Source organism: Canis lupus, chromosome 1, assembly GCF_048164855.1.
Source record: "Canis lupus baileyi chromosome 1, mCanLup2.hap1, whole genome shotgun sequence".
NCBI classification, from domain to species: Eukaryota; Metazoa; Chordata; class Mammalia; order Carnivora; family Canidae; genus Canis; species Canis lupus.
The window spans coordinates 12,426,112-12,446,354 of NC_132838.1; the positions used below are offsets into that span (position 1 = coordinate 12,426,112).

General features: G+C 34.2%; 1 protein-coding gene across 5 annotated transcripts in view; it reads right to left on the reverse strand.

The window, feature by feature from the left end:
- Positions 1-5,568: 5,568 nt before the first annotated feature.
- Positions 5,569-20,243, reverse strand: part of CDH7 (cadherin 7) — a 120,576-nt gene continuing 105,901 nt past the window's right edge. For all 5 annotated transcript variants that reach the window (XM_072820850.1, XM_072820860.1, XM_072820870.1 and 2 more), the window contains one exon: positions 5,569-8,344. In XM_072820850.1, coding sequence (XP_072676951.1) covers positions 7,851-8,344 — 494 coding nt within the window. In that variant the 3' untranslated portion in view covers positions 5,569-7,850. The remainder of the gene's footprint in view (positions 8,345-20,243) is intronic.

Consider the following 20,243-nt stretch of genomic DNA (forward strand, 5'->3'; position numbering starts at 1 on the left):
TACAATTCATCTTGATGGTATTCAGCTTTTAAAATTTTTTTTTTAAATAAAATTATAGGGCTTTCCAGGATTTTCCTTACACTATCAAGAGAATACAATGCAGTAAAAAGTAGAGAAACAGCCGAGAGGGTGACCCTCTGAATACGTAGTTTGCCGTACTGCTAGGATATTGTACATTCTTAGGACAATGGACACCCTCAGACGCATAACAGGTGATGAAATGGAACATGGTGTTTAAGTGTCAGATTACTGAAATATAAATATTTGTCTTCTCACTACTTTGAAGCACAATTTAATGTCATTTTCCCCATTAGGATTTTTTTTTTAATAGAATAAAGAAGACTTATACTCTTTGTAAGGAAACTAAAGCTTAATTAAGATGGGAGAGCCTGATTTTGAAATGAGTTTCAATTGTCTTCTTATCCTCCCAAACCGGAACACCATTTTCTTTGAAAGTCTACGATAATAGAAAATATAATGGGCAAAATATTTTTTTCTTTTTTCTTCTCTACTGCTTATTCCACTCGTCTCCTTGGATAAGTCATAATTGTTCTGAGTTTCAATTTGTCTCCATTAGAAAAGGCACAACAATGCCTTCCTTGGGCAGTTCACAGGCATGTGAGAAAATTGAAATCACAGATTTTTCTGAAACTCAAAATGACATATCAATAGAACATTTTTATTAAGATAATTTTATATAAAATTCAGTCACTTAGAAGAAGATATTGAACTTTAATTACAATGGAATTCATTTTCTGTACCAAGGGTCAGGAAGTACAAATTGGAAACCAAGTTGGTATTACTACCATGGTTGAGAATGAGAACTAAAGAACTAGCCATTGCAAGTCTCAGGTGTTTTATCAAGAATTTGGGAAATTATTTTATTCTGCAATAAATTAATTTTCACAGTTTCTTAATATTTTTAAACACAGCAAAGCACACATCAAGAAATCACGGCAATAAACTAAGCTCTCATATCATCTTTCCTAGTTTCCCAAACTGATTCATATTTTCATATTCTTGTGCACTTTGTATACAGCCATTCACTTGTATAGTTATGAAGTGGTACTTTCCTTTATCTGCTCAAAAAAAAAATCTCAAATAGTACTTTAGCAGACTAGCTTCCTGAAAGCCAGTGCTTGAGTTGAACAAAAGTCATCTCTTCAGGTTCTGACATACATTCAGACCTCAAGGTTTTACTTGATGTCTTATTTCCAACAAGGCTAAATGGAACTACACTTTCAGGATTGATTTTTGTAGTTAATTGAATTAGCATTTTAAAAACTATTTTATGTCAATCTATTCAAGTGCCTCTTATGTAAGTAAAAACATTACAGGAAAAAAAAGATCCAATTCTGGTTAATATAATTATAATAGAGCCTCATAAATATGCACTGATAATTTCATCGAAAGTTATGTTGGATATTTTACTTATATGAATTGCTAATTTCTCTAACTTTTGTAAAAAAAATTCTGGAATCTATTGTAAAGAACAGCTTTGCAAATGTGCAGTAGCATTTTTCAGCATTCCCACATAATTTAATTGTAGAGATTGCATCTAGTAGCCATAATTATCTTTTAAAAATGTTAAAAGCCATTTGCTTCACTTTAGCATTTAGCCTCAGATTGTGTATGTGTGTGTGCATACATATGTTCATATATTGCTTAATATTTATATGCAATTTGAAACATAATACATATTACATTTGTGTAGTAAGTTCTTTTTCCTTTTTCCCTTTATTTTTTGCCTTTAAAATCATTACAGGTAAAATGCAATTGCTATATAGTTATCTGATTGGTCTTAAAAAGTTGATTACTTTTGAAGTATTGATCACATTCAACATACTGTATATGCCAGATCTTGATATTAAAAAAATAGTGTTTACTCACAAAAAAATACAGCATGAAACAGTAGTGAAGCATATTATTTTTACGGCTTATAAAAATAAAAACCATTAGCATTATTTCATGAATTAATGCAATAAAAATGTTAATGTCTTTGAGTTACTGTCTTTGAGTATGAGTATGCTACACTTCTCAACATTCTCAGTAATTACATAGCTATTAATGTATTTTTTAAAATGCTTGTCCATACGAGCTTCAAATAATCAGATAACTAATATCTAAAGTTGAGTAGAAAGTTTATTAACACTCATTTTATGAGTAGATTATCACTGACAAAGCAATAGTATCCTATGTATATTACTTATTAATCTCTGATGGCTTCTTCATTTATAAAAGGCTAAAATAAGCTACAGTAAGATATTGGAAGTACTTTTAAGTCATCAAAACAAGAGTACAGGATAGTTTTCATGTTAAGTCAATATTATTGTACTTTAGTTCTTTGAAGCATATAAATTATTAATTATACATATGCCACTCATGACTGACAAGACCTTTGAACTCCCTAGAGCCACACACTATTTCCTCTGGATGTCTAAAGATCTCATAACTTACATTCATTATCATCTTACAACAGGTCTCCTCTGCTCCTGTATAAGGAGGCTGGGATCAACTAAAGACCATCTTCCACTCAATCATCATCATGAGTGGGAAATACCTGTTCTTTATCTGTAATCCCTTGCCCCTACTGATATCCTTAATTTATATTAATGACCGAATTGTTTTGAATTCGACCCTAACCTTTAAAGACCTTCTAAAAATGATTGTTTTTGCATAGTGGCTTCACTCAGTTATGCCAATTGTCTCTGAAAATTCTTTCCCAATTTAGGATACTAATTGCATGTTTTTTTTTTTCTTAATGCATGTTTCCAAAAACAGACATTATCTGTGTTTACCATATAACAATACATATAATCAACCTTATTATATAATTTCCATAATTTTCCATAATAAAGCCTTACATTTTTTACAGCATTTTACAGTTTACACAGCACTTTCACTTAATCAGCTCACAAGCCTCTGAAACAGACAGGATAGTAATTAACTCAATTTTAATCATGAAGATATAAAGGTTCAGAGAATTAGAATGGCATCCAGGGCATAGCAAAAATGTGCTAGAACTGGCTTCTGACCCAGATTTTATAAACCACAGAACAGGGCTACTTCGTAGCACACCACACTAATACTGAAGGCCAAAGCTCAGTGACATTTTGTAATCAATAATTCAAACTCCACAGTCTCTGTTAACAGATCACATCTACACAATAAAGATAAAATGAAGCAATTATTTAGATAGTTCAGCTAAATGCTTTACCCTTCATACCAAAATCCTTCTTTTTAAATTAAATTTTAAAGCAAATATTGCTCTCTTCAGTCAATATCAGATATTCTAGTCTTATGGCTTATCAAGAATTTGCCAAATGACAATAATATATTGGCATTAATAAGGTACTTTTGGACCAGTTTTTTAACGTTGTTTCAGACATACTTCCCGATGCCCCCCATCTCTCTCTCTCCCTCTCTCTCTCTTTCTCTCACACACACACACACTCACTCACACACATGCGCACAGATACATGACCTTTTACAGTTGAACTCTGAGCCTTTACAAGCTAACATAACAATGCAAAAGTATCAGAATGCCACACACACTGGCTGTCTTGTTTTTGCTTGAAAAATTACCCCTAGAACTGTACTTCACAATGGCTGCCAAATCAGAGTCAAAAAACTCCTATTTTTCTTGAGGGCTTAACCCACTCCTCTGAAACAATTTCAATTACACTCAAAATGTAAATGTTATTACTCCTTTTTTGATCTTTTGGTATGTTGATGATTAGCTGACATCACTGCATTAGCTTTGCCTGCCAAACTTTCATACAGCATTGTATGTACACATAATATACATTATTAATAGTTTTTAAAACTGTATAACAGAAAATGAATTTCCTTCTCTATTGTCATATACACTGTGCCTCCAGCCATCCCTGACCAGAAAGAGTTAAAACGCTGAAGCTTTCTTATCAACTTTAATTAGATCAACTGTAAATAAACCTTTAGTGTTTTTAAAACAATTAGGTTAATTAAAAGTTTGTTAAGTCGATGTCAAATTAAAATTGAAAATTTGAAGATATTTATAGCTCGTGCTTAAAAACTTTAAGACATTTAGATTGTTTTTGCCTCTTGCAATATATTTAAACTTATTTTAAGCTCTCTCAGATTTTATTTTTGGATATAAGTAGCAAGTCTATTTGTAAGTTCTTTGGGCATGTGGGCCATAACACAAATATCACTCACACCTTATATAACTACACTTCTTACATGAGAATGATTGCCGGTGCCTGTTCATCATCTAGTGTATTAAATGTAATTGTGCATGAAGTTAAAATAATTTAAAACATTCTCAGAGGGCAGAGTGAAAAGGCAGCTATCATTACCTAAACAGGATTACTTCCTGTCGGTGACCTGCAGTTACCTGACCACAACAGCTCTCAGTCTGAGGTGAGAGCTTCTGGTCAAAAGAAAAGATTTACCAGCTTCATCTAATTGCTTATAGGAAGAGCTACTCATTGCCTTCACAGAGGTAGTCTTTTCTTGTCGTCCTCTTAGTTTTGGTCTGCAATACACTATTGCTTTAACATAGAAACTGACCTGTGGAACCAGAATGATAATTTAGGCTTGATCAGCAAAAGCTCACTTTCTTGATACGATTTCATTTTCATATTTTTTATGCTGACTCAAAATTATGCAGTGATAATTCAGAATTGGGGCTTGGGCACATTTCCTTGACAAGGACAGTAACAAGTAAAATGCAAACATTTTTAAGAAATTAAAGTGTTAAAAATATGCATTACTTTGTGCACCTTGGATTTCTAATGGTGCCCCCATATAGACAAATGGAAAATATTTAAATTTATTGGTTTCTGAGACTACTGTCTGCCCTTGAAATTATTAAGCCATCACTTCCCATAATGAAGTAGATCCTTTACTTTCTACTGGTAGCTCCAAGGACTTCATACCAGGGAGTATCACTGGGATCTATATTTAGTAGTGTGATAGAGCATAAATTCCTTTCATGTCATTATTTGATATTCTATTCATACCATCTTTATAATCATGAGCTTTCCTTTATAAAGCAATTTTTAGAAGTGAAATGTTGGTAAACATTTAACAACGGCTCTCCAGGAAGAACAGGTAGTGTTTGCTGATATCCATGGTTATCTAGATATTACCACAGGGCTAACTTCAACCCACCAAAATGCTATCTCTAGAAGAGGGGTTGAGAAGAGATGTAGGTCACTAGTTCTTGGCAGTTGTTTCTAGCTGGTTCTGGTATACCACTGAATTTTAATAACTAGCTAACAGGTGTTTATATAAATGTTTTTGGAGAATCTCCTAACTAAGTTTAGCATTGATTTTATCAATCAACTATTTCAGTGTCTCTCTCAAGTACTATGGAGATAATCATATCTAGCTTTCAATTTCAGAAGAAAAAAACTAAAATAACCAATCTACTCCCATCACAGGTAAGCTTAGCTAAAGTATTTCCTATAAATTTCATCTAAATTGGGAACATTCCTTCAGCCATCTTAAACATTTTTAAAAATACCATGAATCAGTTTTAATGGTGCATTGATGTAATTGTTCACACATAAAAGAGCAGGTGGATATATGCAAGAATTTCAAATCTTTATTTAAATTTGAGCTTTTCCTTTCCCAATCTGTGACCGGCAAATATGAAAAAAAAAAAAAAAAACAAGAAAAAATATATACTTAAAAACAAGAAAAAGCAAGGTGAATGATGTGATGTTTCTTTTCTGAAATACATTCAAACCTCCATTTAGTGATATGTGCAACAATCAGCAGTTTTGACATCATAATCCAAATGTACTGAACTATTTTATCTTCCTGCAGACAACAAGGGGATTATTACAAAACTGTTTTCTCAGCACCTTGCTGATTTAACACCTATATAATTCCTGAACCGCACTCTGCTTTTATTGAATTGGGTAAGTGTATGGTGTATTTTTTTTTTTATTTGAAAAACTTACATTGACTTACAGTCACGAACAGAACCTTTTACTGTTACGAGTTTTTCATATATATGCATATTAATCCAGCAAGAAGCAGATCTATCTAGTCCTGAAACAATGTTTACAGAACTTTATTCAAATGAAAGGATTGTAGATAATCATTTATTGAATTATTTATTTTGATTAAGCTAAGGGCCACTTTCATGTACTTTATTTCTAAAGAGGAGCTACAGGTTTACAAAATCCTAGTTTCTCCTTATGTAATCAAAATATTGATATTCTGATTCCAGTGTTTGTCTTTCAGAAAGAAGCACTTTTAAAATGTAATCTCCTTTAACAGTAGTCTACTACTTATAGATTTATCAGGAACCCAATAAATTATTTCTCAAAGGAGAATTGAAAGAAAAAAATCATTCTTATTGAAATATATGCACATTAAACTGGTACTATTCTAAGAAAAAATGATTGGTGGAAATATTATTTTAGTCGTAAGTTTCTTATTCTGAGAATCCCATCTCAAACTTAAACACGTGATCACTGGACACTGCTTTTCTCATTTGGCACATCTAAACCAGTACAGAAATCCTGCCTTACCTGGTTAATTCTTGAGGAACAAATTTGCATTAAAATTTAAAGATTTTTTTTGAAATTTATAACATTCCATTGTTTAAGATATAGTAAACAAAACAAAACAAAACAAAACAAAAAAAACAACCCAGCCTTTTACTCAGTATGTTTACAGCAAACGAGGCTGGGGAAAACAAATTCTCAAAAGTCTTTGGAGCATAAATAAATCTTGCATCAAAACAAAAAATCTCAATTCTCTCTGAAATCTTTCTAAGTTACAAAGATTTTATTCCACTGTTTGTTTGGTACATTCTAATGGCTCAGATGAACAACTTCTATGTCCTTGTAGCTGTGTTCCTCTCTGATATATGAACTACAACAGGGCTCAACTGCTCTACTATTTTTTTCTCCATTTCCATGCTTCATTTCCTTCATGTGGCTCAGACTGGAGAAAAATCAGCATGTTCTGACGAGCTTAATGCTATGAGGCAGTCAGATGGACCTGAATTTAGTGGAGACTGGAACTCCAAAATAAATATAACACCATGTGTCAAATAAAAAAAGAAAAGATAGTCTCCTGTATAAATCAGAAGAGATAATACAAATCAATGAATAGACAGCAACTTTTTTCATACCTATGCAAGCATCTCAAAACGACTGCAAACTTTAAGAATGATTTACCTTTTTCTTATTTGGAACACTTCACAATTTATTGGCTAAACAATGGTTTATGTTGCCTTAAACCAAATTTTATTGGCTTGTATTGGAGGATTGGGGAGGATTTTCTAAGAATTTATATATTGCTAAATGAAATATATTTGCTAACCAACAGCAATAAAATTCTGCTGGATTCTATAATCTAACAAGCTAAAAGCATCACTGGAAATTAAATTTGTCCCAAGTTTTGATATGCAGGAAGTTCCAGGACTTTTCAACGGCACATCGTGTTCTATTCTTCTCACTGGCAGGTACCGTGAAGGTATGTACAGGGCACGCTTGGTTCACGGACAACACAGGGCACTACTTACTCATAGAGGTTAGGTGCTTTGCAGGTATCTGAGAGTTGCTATCTATTCACAAACCACTGAGCATTTCGTTTTATCAAAAAGCCTTCAAATGCTCAGAGTCTGTGGTCAGTGCAGTCCCTTGGATAAGTCTAATGAAGATATGCTTCACCAAGGCAGAAACCGAAACAGTTAAAAATGGAGAAGTATTTACAACCGTTTTCTCTAGTAAGTCGAGTTCTTGTTTTCTGTATGGAGTGGGTTTATTTTTTATTTTTTTGTTATTTATTTATTTTTTTTTGCTTTGACTTTTTCTTCAGTACATTTTCAAATGAGGGTTCCAGGGCTATGAGTACAAACTCTCCTGGCCGGTTCCATACATATCTGCAAGTCGTTTAAAGCGAGGCCCCCAGTCACTTAGGTAGTCATAATTCTGATCAGAGTTTGAGCTGATGGAATCTAAGGAGCTGAGTGATTCAGCCACTGAGCCATTTCCTTCAAATGCGTACGTCTGCAAGGAATCATAGGGGGGAGCACAGGGATCGACATCTGCTTCTTTCAGTCGTTCCCAAATAAATTCCCGAAAAATGACATTATCTGGGATGCTTTTAAAAGTTGGTCGACTCAAGAACTGAATTTCTGGAGTCACATCCCTCCGGGTCTTGGTATCTCTGATGACGTTGAGATTTCTGAGCGCGGCCATGTCAAAAGCTTCTGTGTCTTCCTCTCCCCCACCTTCGTCGTCGTATCTCACGATATTTTCTCTGATGTCTCTCTCCTCATCAAAAATGAGAGGCTCTTTTTTCCGTCTTCTCATGGTGACAATCAGGAGGATCAGCACTAAAATCAGGAGACAGGAAAGGGAAAGTTTCAGTAAATCACCACCGACTGCCCCTCATCCCAGTGATATCAGGCCTATGATCTTAGAGATTTCCTCAGCTTTGAGGGGAAGTGAATGGGCCACCCACCTGCATGGGAATTCATGTGCTAAAATGCCTTTAAAATAGGATACTTTTATACATCAAGAAAGCCTTTCCCACACCTGTTTGAACTGATGTCTCCCTCTTCGCGGCCAAAGTATTTGTTAGAGCAAATTGATGGGCCAGTTCAGCATAAATATAATAATTTCAAAGCTAGGCAACACAAAGGGTTTTTTTTTTTTTTTGAACTCCTTAATTGCTGGAAAGGCAAAATGACATTCATAAATGTTTCAGGTCGAATCTAACAACTGCAATTTCAGAAGGAAATGGATTTCAGCATTTGGTCAGGTTCTTTGAAGAAATGCCCATCCTTGTCTAAGAAACTCCAGTGTTAAATAAAATCCAGTACATCAGGCCATATACGAAGATTAAAAGCTCAGTTTCTATAGAAAACGGAGTCTCACGTTCAGTATGAATTACTGAACTTGGTCTTTACACGTTATACCTGGAGAGAGATTATAGGTTGTAAGATTTTCAGCTGAGTCCCTCCTCCCGCCCCCCAAAAAAAAGATTTGTCAAAATTAATTAATAATAAAGCACATGTTTGCATGGAAAGCAGAGGACACCAGATACACTGGGTATTGCTAGAGTTGAACCCATCTGAATTTACTCTTTGTATTTTTTAATAAGTACACACTCATAAGAAATACTCTGCTCCACTCAGGCTATAAGTGACTGAATGCTAGCTGAATTGGGAACATATCAGATTTCATGGGCACTTGAATTAAGTTATAAAAAAAGTATTCTTCAATTTTAGGATTCAAAATATCTAAAGATTTATCTTTAATTACCTTCTATGACATGAGCCAATTTTTTTCTTGAACATCTAAAAGGCCCAAGGGAATCATTACTCTCTGCCTATTTTTTTTTTGAAAGACACTTGAAATATTTATATTTAAAATATCTTTAAGGTTTTACTTTGGCATTAAGAATGCACTTGAAAATAAAAAAACATAAAGCCAAGAAGGACATCACTCTAATTCAGAGTAACTAAAAGCAATGACTAGGGTAGACTTACTCCATCCTCTACATCAATCTGCCAAAAAAAATCCAAGCACTTACTTAAGTAAGGCCTTTTCTGGTGTGGTATTCTGGCATGGACCTTGAAAATAAATATACAGCTTTGCTGTCAAAATGGCCTTGGACAAAAGTCTAGCCTTTTCACGTAATAGCTGTGTGATCCTGGGCAAGTAACTCAAACTGATGAAGCCTAGCCACATATGATAATTTTAGACCGTGTTCCCAGAATAAATTGCAGAAATAGGGGAATAATGTAAGTAGAGTTAACAGAGTGCCAAGTGCTTGTTTGTGTGCCAAAGAGAAATTTTCATTGTTATCCTCTGGCCAACCATGAACTTCAACTCAAGATTTCTCCTCTGATCCAAGAAAAACAATGAAATTAGGTAACAAGCCAAGTAGGAGTAGCAGCAAATATATTGCAAGGCATGTGCCCTACAGATTAAATGAGAGAAAAGGCAGTAAGGTGAAAAATGAAGGTCTGCAAACAGGACCTATCATTTGGCCCTCAGAAGAGTTCTCTGGGCATGTTCCTGTTTGACGGTTGTCTTGGCATGTGAAACAACCTGCCTATGTTCAACGAAATAAAATGCAATAGGTAGCAATTAAGTCTACCACTTGCCTCAAAGCCTTAGCACTGTCTAGAACACTATGAGCCTGGTGCTTCTGTAGAAGATAATTGAGCTACAAGCTGAGAGCTCAAGTGACAATTTGCTAGTTCAAAGAAGGACACGCCAGTAAATTTTAAGACATATGGATGAATAACATTTTGGATTTATGTATAAAATTAGCTTCTGAAACTTTTTACATAGTTCTCCCTTCCCCCCAAATAAAAGTAACTTCAAAAGAAAGAAAAAGGGTCCAAATAATACTTCTTGAGAAGTCAGAGAAAATGGAAAGGGGAGTATTAGAATCATGATGAGTGGATAGGTGGAGGTAGGAATATGACAAATCTGTCACACATACTGGAAGCAGAATTGAGGGGGAGCAAATATCTAACCAAGTGCAAGAGAATGTAAGAAACGAATGGGCATTAAAGTGAATGAGGCTATGAAGAGGGTAAGAATTATGTAATGATTAGATGCTATTTTAATTTAAATCATTACTTAGCCAAAATATTTCAAAATTCTCAATTCTCTTTCCTTCATATAATTACAATAAATCTTGTCACTTAAAATATAATATGTAATGATTGTTTTATGTATTTTTCTGCTTTATTTGTCATTTTTATTTTAACATATAAAACAATCCCTTCTTATGTTCTGTTGTAAATGTATTTTCGTGCTACTGGTATACTTACTTTTTGACAGTCAAGTATAGTGCTCAGTAAAAGTGAAACATGAGAGAACCCATAGGTGTGCCAGCCCATAGGTTCAGTACCTATTAAGGATATTAATATCTTATAGAGTTTATTTTATTTCTCAATCTTGCCTGCAGCTATAAAAAATGAAGTATTTTAGAAGGTTAGAAAATTTAACATTTCAATGACTTAGGAGAATATTAATTTCTAAGTACATGAGCACATATAAAAAATAAAATTTAACCTTTACGTAGAACAAGTATTAAGTGCTCTTCAGGGTCTATGGAGATAATCCCTGTATTAAAAAGAATATTTTCTGCTTAAGTAAGCACAAGATTATATAGTTTAAGAGGCTTTTCTCATATGTCTTTCCTGTCATGTGGATGATATTTCTGAGAGGAGAAAGAAGAGATTTATTCTAGACACATGGCACTTAAAATACGTTGGTTGTTCATGAATTTATACATATGTTTGAAAAATCTGTGTCAACCATTTATTACATGCATTTGGTATGATGATATAATGTTGCACACAGAAGCAGGCAAAGCTCACTTCCCTATGGAACTTGTAATGAAATTAGCAGACAGATAGTAATCAAATAATGAGACACTGAATTTAAAAGTAGAACTGTGAGAATTATTCCAAAAGAGGGAAATGAAATGTGATCTATTAGAGATCTACAGTAGAAAAAAACAGGTCCACACAAGGCAGATGTATGTAAGATTTATGTTCCTGAAGGCTGAGGCTAGGATGAGGGTGGAGAGGCGATATGGAAGATTATTCTTGGCACAATCAAGTAGTGGGCAAAGGTTGGAGCCCACAAGACTGGGGAGTAAAGATAGCGATGGGAGATAACCAATGTGGTTTAAGGATTTCACGATATGATCATATTTGTTTCTCAAAAAAAAAAATCTGAATGGACTCAGGATAGGAAGGAGGAAAGAGAAGGTGTTAGGAAAGCAATTAGAGCAGCAAAAACATACTGTTAAATTTCTGGTTTTAGGATTCAGTTCTTTAACTTACGATTCAACATTTTTGAGTATTCCAGTTATATAGGCAATAGTGCTGGTTATTGGCAAAATCATAAGAGAGGATCCCTCAATACAAGCACCTCAAACATGGTAGCTATATATTTCCAAAAAAAAACAAACAAAAAGAGATAAACATAGTATAAATTATAATGCAATTCACTGTGAGGAAATACAGACATACAGGTGCAAAGAAGTATGTAGCCCAGAAGACTACCCTTCTCCCAAACTGAAAGAAAGAAAAGAGAAAATAAAGAAAAACACAGATGTGTAAAACACATAGCATACTACAAATTAGTGGACCCTTATATTCTCAACATCCTGTAGTCTGTGACAGATACTTACCCATTTTTATATAATAGTCTTGAAAGTATTTCAGTGCCACCTAACACTTCCTAGAGCTTAACACAGCATTATTAGCCCCTACAAATAAGAATTCCCCTCTCCAATAAACTTCCACCATCAGTTGTCTTATTTCCTTAAAGACAGCAGACACTTTAAAAGTCATCCAGGTTTGCTCTAGAAGCACTTAGAGTGTATTCTCAGCTGCTGAATTCAACACCTCATTGTCATCCCGAATCCTTTGCACTGGATTTTCTAAGCCTAAAAATGTCTGAATTCTCAATGCTCAGTTTCGTTCCTGGAATTAGGCAGAGTTCTGCAGATGTGGTACAAATTGGTGCCACTGCTAGATAAGCCTACTTATATTAAAGAAAAACTATTTTCCTTATTTCCAATTTTGAGTGAAGTTCATTTAAAACCACTCAGTCATGTGAACTACCATCGAACCAGTATTTTTTTTTCCATCGTAAAACTCTATAAAAGGTTCTTGCTTTAAATCAAATTGCAAGACCTTATACCTGTTAAGTATCACTTTGTTAAGTTTAACCTATTGTTTAAAGACTCACCAAAAATTAAAGTCAAAATTTCTTTTAATTCAACATTTTTTTACCGGGCATTGACTTTCTACAACTGTAATCCTGGTTGGTGGTCGGTGATTTTATTACCTATGGATGTGTCTTGAGCACAAAAAGCAATACATGACAGTAAATATGCACTCAACAAATATTTGTTAAATAAGGTAGGAGTTGGAGATATGCAGATAACTCTTGCCATTATGAAGTTTAATATTTTATATAAGAAAAAATAATTTTTATATAATAGATTATTTAGCAATACAACATATGCTATGTAAATATTTAAGGGAAGGTATGCTTTGGCCAGGATACTCAGAAAGAGTCTCACAAAAGAAATGACATGGAGGTAAGACTTGAAGGATAAGCCACTATCACCGCAAAACACTACTTTCTCTATGGTCTCTATGAATAATCAGAATTTATTACTCAATGAAATGGTGGTCTAATCTTCACTACCCAACATGGTAGCCACTAGCCACATGTGGCTATCGAGCTTTTGAAGTGTGTCTATCCCTATTTGAAACATGAATTGCGATGTGCTTTTAGTGATGTAAGACAATTTTTTTTTTAAGATTTTATTTGTTTATTCATGAGAGACACAGAGAAAGAGAGAGAGAGAGAGAGAGAGAGAGAGAGGCAGAGACACAGGCAGAGGGAGAAGCAGGCTCCATGCAGGGAACCCGACATGGGATTCGATCCTGAGTCTCCAGGATCACGCCCTGGGCTGAAGGCTGCGCTAAACCACTGAGCCACCCGGGCTGCCCTCAAGACAATTGTTAAAGTAAAATAGATTTTTATTGATTACTTGTTAAAATTATAATAGCATATATTGGATTAAATATGTTATTAGAATTTATTTCAATTGTTTCTTTTTAAAAGCTTTGCTAATGAGGCTACCTGAAATTTTAAAATTACATATGTGGTTTGCACTTGTGAATTATATTTCTTTGGATGAACTGAAAGATTAAAAAATACTAGAAAAATCTTAATTGCGTATGATCTTAAGGTGTACTACTATAAAATTTTATTGCCAAGTGACATATCGAACAGCAAAACAACTATTATACTACAATTATTACTGTGTCTATTAAGGTACAACTGAAAATGACTTATTCTAACTTAAAAATCTGCTAGTACAGTCTGTATTCAAGTTCAGCAAATTTATTATAAATGATTATTCACATCCACATGCAAGGAGAGCTTAGCCCTTCGATAACTTTTTTTTTAACTTTTCACTCTTTTGATCCTGCTGATTTTCATAAATCTTACTAAAATCTGTTACGTTTTCTCCATTTGGTACTAATTTAGTTTCACTAATTTTCTTTTAATTTTGAAATTGAACTTTGGTGGCTTCAGATCAGAAACAACCATGAGAGAGAAACATCTCAACTTCTTTCAGTGTCACTTCCAAATTCCCACCACTCTCGCCATGCCTCGAGCTACATCAGAGTTCCATACTCTCACCAAAAAACAGGTCATTATTTTCTAATCAATAACTTATCTTCAACTACACTTGATTTTACTGACTTTTTTTTTTTTTTGTAAAAATAGCCTATTTCACATTTCCATAGTCTTATCTTTATTGCCCCCAAACCAGAGAATCTGAGTTTTTCTGTTACTCCTCTGAGAATAAAGTCTGTCAAGACCATTGTGTGGTCTTGACATCTGCCCAATCCAATGAGTACTAGTCAGCCCTGAGTTTACATGGCATATCTATTATATTTGACACAGAACTTCAATGACAGAACATGATATGGGTGAGTTTTCTTGAATTAATAGAATATTACAGGAATTCTTACAATTAAAAAAAAAGTTTCACTGTCTCCTCTTAAATCATGGTCTGGTGGCTGCTCTTGTCTAGGTAATACTTAGGGTAAATCTTCCTCAAAATCTGTACTTGGCTTCTTCTTTTCATGCAACAGTCTTTCTATATGAGCTCAATGAAACCCAAGAATTCAACTACTTTCTATAAATGGCAATTGGTGAGGTCTCTGGCATATAAATCTCCCATATATCTCTCTGAATAAATCATGCCATATTCATAAATGACTATTCATCATTTTACTTATAATAAAAGCATATGGACTGCTCAGAATATAGTAAATAATATATGGCAATTATAATTTTAACTGTTACTATCATTTATTTTACTGTAATAACTTTTTGCCTTAATGTCTATTTCCAGATTTAAACCCATTAAGTTTAATCTGTTTTAAAACTTGCATTCTTTTCTCAAAAGAATACCAAACCAGAAACTTCCAGGTCATCTTTCATTCTAACTTCACTTCCTCCTTATATTTATTTCTTGCTCATCTACCTTAATGAACCAACTATTATACAGCATAACCCCTGGAGTGTATCTCAAATCCCTTCTCTAAACCCACATTGCACTGAATCTTTGCTTCTATTTACTGAATATGTCAGCTTAGACAGGATATTTTACTTTGCTTTGGCTCAGTTTCCCCTTCTCCAAAATGGAGATAATAGAACTTAACTCAGAAACTATCTGAAGGTAACTTTATAAAGATTGAGTTTACACATTTATAAAGTTTTAAAATATATGCAGATAATAAACACAATAATAGGTCATATATCATAAACTTCTACAATAAAATCTTAAGCAATACAGTTTCTATTTCTCTGGGTCTTGATAAAATTTGAATCATACAATGGATACACAAAAAGAAACAAATTTCACCTTGTACTCACATGTGATTTTTGACAATTCCCTGTTAATTTAGTTATCTAGATATCTATGCTATTCAATTTATTGGATGGTAATAGAGACAGCAGAACTCTTCTAGAGAAGCTTAAAGTATGTGGCAAAGACAGGAAAATGAACAGAATGTGATAAATACTATTCACAAATCATTCCAAAATATTTCTCCTCCTTTATTCACTATATTAGGCCCTGAGAATACACTGGTTTAAAAAGAGAAAGATTAAGATCAGTACTTTCAAGGTGCTCTTCAATTTGAGCAGAGCAAATAAATATGTTTACAAACTGTGATAACTGACACAAAAGAAACCCACAGGTTTCATGATGAAGAATTGCAGGTGTTGGTATATAGCATGCCCTGGGCACCCTTGGCCCATGCCCACTCCAGCTTCAACTCTTTGGCCAGGGTATCCCAAGCATGGCATGCCCAGGGACCCCTCTAGATCACATATGGTCTAACTCTAGCTCCAGCATCCCACTAAGGCAGCCCCAGCATTGTGCCCAGGATCCCTAGCTTCTCAGACAAGCAAAAATAAAGGAGTTCATCACCACTACACCAAACTTCCAAAAAAAGTTAAAATGTCCTCTGTAAGTGGAAAAGGCCATAATTAAAGATATTTCACTAGTAAAGGCAAATATATAACAAAAGGCAGTAGACTAGCCGCTTAAAAATCTAGTATGAAAAATGTAAAAACCCAAAAAAGATGTAAATTATGGTATCAGCAACATAAAAATGTGTGTGAAGGGAGTACAAATGTAGTACTTGTAGAATACATTGGAAATTAAGTGATTATCAGCTTAAAACAGACTGCAATATTTATAATGTTGGTATAAGTGTACCTCATGGTAACCAAAACCAAACCTGCAAAAGAACCTAACAGACCAAAAACCTACAACATATACAAAAAAGAAAGGAACCCAAAAATAACAAAATCATCAAACTACAAGAAATCAAGAGAACTACAAAACCATGCAGAAGACAATAGCAATAAGTATATACCTATTAATACATTTTAAATGTAAATGGACAAAATGATCCAATCAAAAGGCATAGGGTGGCTGGATGGATAAAACAAGACCCATCTATATGCTGCTTTTAAGAGTCTCACTTAGCTCTAAAGACACATGCAGATTGAAAGTGAAAGGATGGAAAAAATATTCCATGGAAATGGAAATAAAGCTGGAGTAGCAGTACTCATATCAGCTAAAATACACTTTAAAACAAAGAATGTGACTCCAAGAAGACAATGTAACGTTTGTAAATGTCTATGCACCCAGCATATGAACATGTAAATATATAAAGCAAATTTTATCAGATATAAAGGGAAAAACTGACAGTAATACAAAATAGAATACCCTACCTGAATCAATGAAATGGATCATCAGACTGAAAATCAATAAGAAAAACAATGGCCTTAAACACCACATTAGACCAAATGGGCTTAACAGATATATAGAGAACATTTCATCTAAAATCTTCAGACTTTTTTTTAAGTGCATACTGAACATTCTCCAGAATACATCACATGTTAAGCCACTAACTACAATAAATTAAAAAAGACTGAAATTATATCAAGTATCTTTTCACCCACTATATATGAAACTAGAAATTCATTAAAGAAGATAACTAGAAAAATAAAATGTGGAGAACTACGCATGCTACTAAACAATGTGTCAATAAAGAAATCAAAGTGGAAATAAATACCTTGAGATAAATGCAAATGAAAACACAACTTTTCAAAATCTATAGAATATAGCAAAAGCAGTTCTAAACGAAAAGTTTATAGTGCTACAGGCCTACCTCAAGTAAAATCTCAAATAAGCCATTTAACCTTACACCTAAGAGAAAATAAACAAATTCAAAAATTAGAAATAATCTTAGTGGAAATACATTAAATAGAGACTTAAAAAATAGAAAAGATCAGGCAGCTCCGGTGGCACAGCGGTTTAGCGCCGCCTGCAGCCCGGGGTGAGATCCTGGAGACCCGGATCAAGTCCCACGTCAGGCTCCCTGCATGGAGCCTGCTTCTCCCTCTGCCTGTGTCTTTGCCTCTCTCTCTCTCTCTCTCTCTCTTTCTCTCTATGAATAAATAAATAAAATATTTAAAAAAATAGAAAAGATCAATGTGGAACTAAGAGCTGTTTTTTTGAAAAGATAAAACCATTAACCTCTAGCCAGAGGTTTCAAGAGAAAAAGAGAATCTATACAAATAAAATTAAAAATAGAAGTCACACTGATAGGGACGCCTGGATAGCTCATCTGCCTTTGGCTCAGGGCCTGATCCCGGATTTCCGGGATCGAGTCCTACATCGGGCTCCTTGTATGAAGCCTGCTTCTCCTCCCTCTGCCTGTGTCTCTGCCTCTCTTTCTGTGTCTCTCATGAATAAATAAATAAAATCTTAAAAAAGAGAAGTTAAACTGATATTACAGAAATATAAAGGGTCATAATAGACAACTATAATTATACACCAACAAACTGGACAACCTAGAAAAAATGATAAATTCCTAGAAACACAACCTTTCAAGATTGAATTTTGAAGAAATAGAAAATGTGAATAGGCCAATTACAAGTAATGACATTGGATCAGTAATTTAAAAACTCTCCAAAAAATAAAGAGGAAGGAATGTTTCCAAATACTTTTTACAAGGTCAGCATTACCCGGATACCAAAACCAAAGGCATCAAAAGAAAAAAAAATTACAGGCCGATACTGCTGAAGAAGATAGGTACAAAAATTCTCAACAAAGTATTAGCAAACCAAATTCAACAATACATTAAAGGAACTATACTGCATGGGGCACCTGGGTGGCTCAGTTGGTTTATAGTTCTTGATTTCAGCTCAGGTCATGATCTCCGGATCCTGGAATCAAGACCTGTGTTGGGCTCCCAGCTCAGGGGGGAGCCTCCTTATCTTCCTTTCCTTCTGCCCCTCACCCTGCTTGCTCTTTCTTTTTTCCTCTCTCTCTTAAATAAACCTTAAAAAAACCATACAAAATAACTATACCCCATGATTATGTGGAATTTATGCCAAAGATGGTTCAACATCTGCAAATTAATTAACATTACATACCACATTAACAAAAATGAAGGCCAAAAATCATATGATCATCTCAGTAGATGAAGAAAAAGCATCTGACAGAGCTCAAGATCCACTTGTGATAAAAGCCCAAAAAAGTAAGTACAAAAGAACTACACCTCAACATAGGAAAGGTCATAGATGACAAATATACAGCTAACATCATACTCAAGGGTGAAAAACTAAAAGATTTTCCTCTAAAATCAGGAACAAGACAAGAATGCTCACTCTTGCCACTTTTATTCAATATGGTACAAGAATCCCTAGCCACAGCAATTAGGCAAGAAAAAAAAAAAGGCATTTAAATTGGAAAAGAATTAAATTGTCACTATTTATAGAGCATGTCCTGTATTTGTGTGTATAGAGCATGTTTCTGTATACAGAAAACCCCAGACTCTACCAAAAACTACCAGAATAAATGAATTCAGTAAAAGTCACAGATAACAAAATTAACATGTAGAAATAGGCTGCATTTCTATACACTAATAACAAGCTATTAAGAAAGTAATCACATTTACAACTTCATCAAAAAAAAATACCTAGGAATATGGGCAGCCCAGGTGGCTCAGCTTAGCACCACCTTCAGCCCAGGGCTTGATCAGACCCGGAATCGAGTCCCACATTGGGCTCCCTGCAAGGAGCTTGCTTCTCCCTCTGCCTGTGTCTCTGCCTCTCTCTCTCTCTGTGTGTGTGTCTCTCATGAATAAATAAATAAAATCTTAAAAATAAAATAAAAATACTATCCAAAGCAAATTACAGATTCAATGTAATTGCCTCAAGTTACCAACGTTATTTTTCACAAAATTACAACAAGAAATCCTAAAATGTTTGTGAAACCTCAAAAGACCCCAAATAGTAAAAGCAATCCTGAGAAAGAACAAAGATAGAGGTATCATGCTCCCTGGTTTCAACTATACTACAGAGCTATATTAATCAAAGCAGTATGATACTGGCACAAAAAACACATAACAATGGAATAGAAGAAAGAACCCAGAAATAAGCGTATACAAACTGAAACAGACTCATGACAAAGTTGGCATGAATATACAACAGGGAAAAACCATCTTTTCAGTAAATGGTGTTGGGAAAGCCTGACCACTTTCTTATATAATAAACAAAAATAAACTCAAAATAGATTAAAGACTTAAATGTAAGAACTGAAATCATAAATCTCCCAGAAGAAAATATTGTATGCTGTTTGACATTGATCTTAGCAATATTTTTTTTGGACCAGTCTCCTTAGGCAAGGGAAATGAAAGCTAATAGAAGCAACTGAGAATATATCAAAGTTTTTGCACAGTGAAGGACAATGTCAACAGATGAAAAGGCAACTTATTGAATGGGAGAAGATATTTGCTCATCATATATTTGATAAGAGGTTAAAATGGAAAATACATGAAGATCTTACACACCTTAATATAAAAAACAAACGAGCAAACAACCCATTAAAATGGGTAGAAAACTTAAATAGTAATTATTCCAAAGAATACATACAGACAGCCAACAGGAACATGAAAAGATGCTTAACATCACTCTTCACCAGGAAAATGCCATTCAAACTGTAAGATTATCTCACACCTGTCAGATTGGCAATTGTCAAAAATATGAAAAATACTGTGTTGCCATGGATGTAGGGAAAAGAAAACCTTGCACACTCTTGGTAGGAATGTAAATTGGTATAGCCAACTGTGGAAAACAATA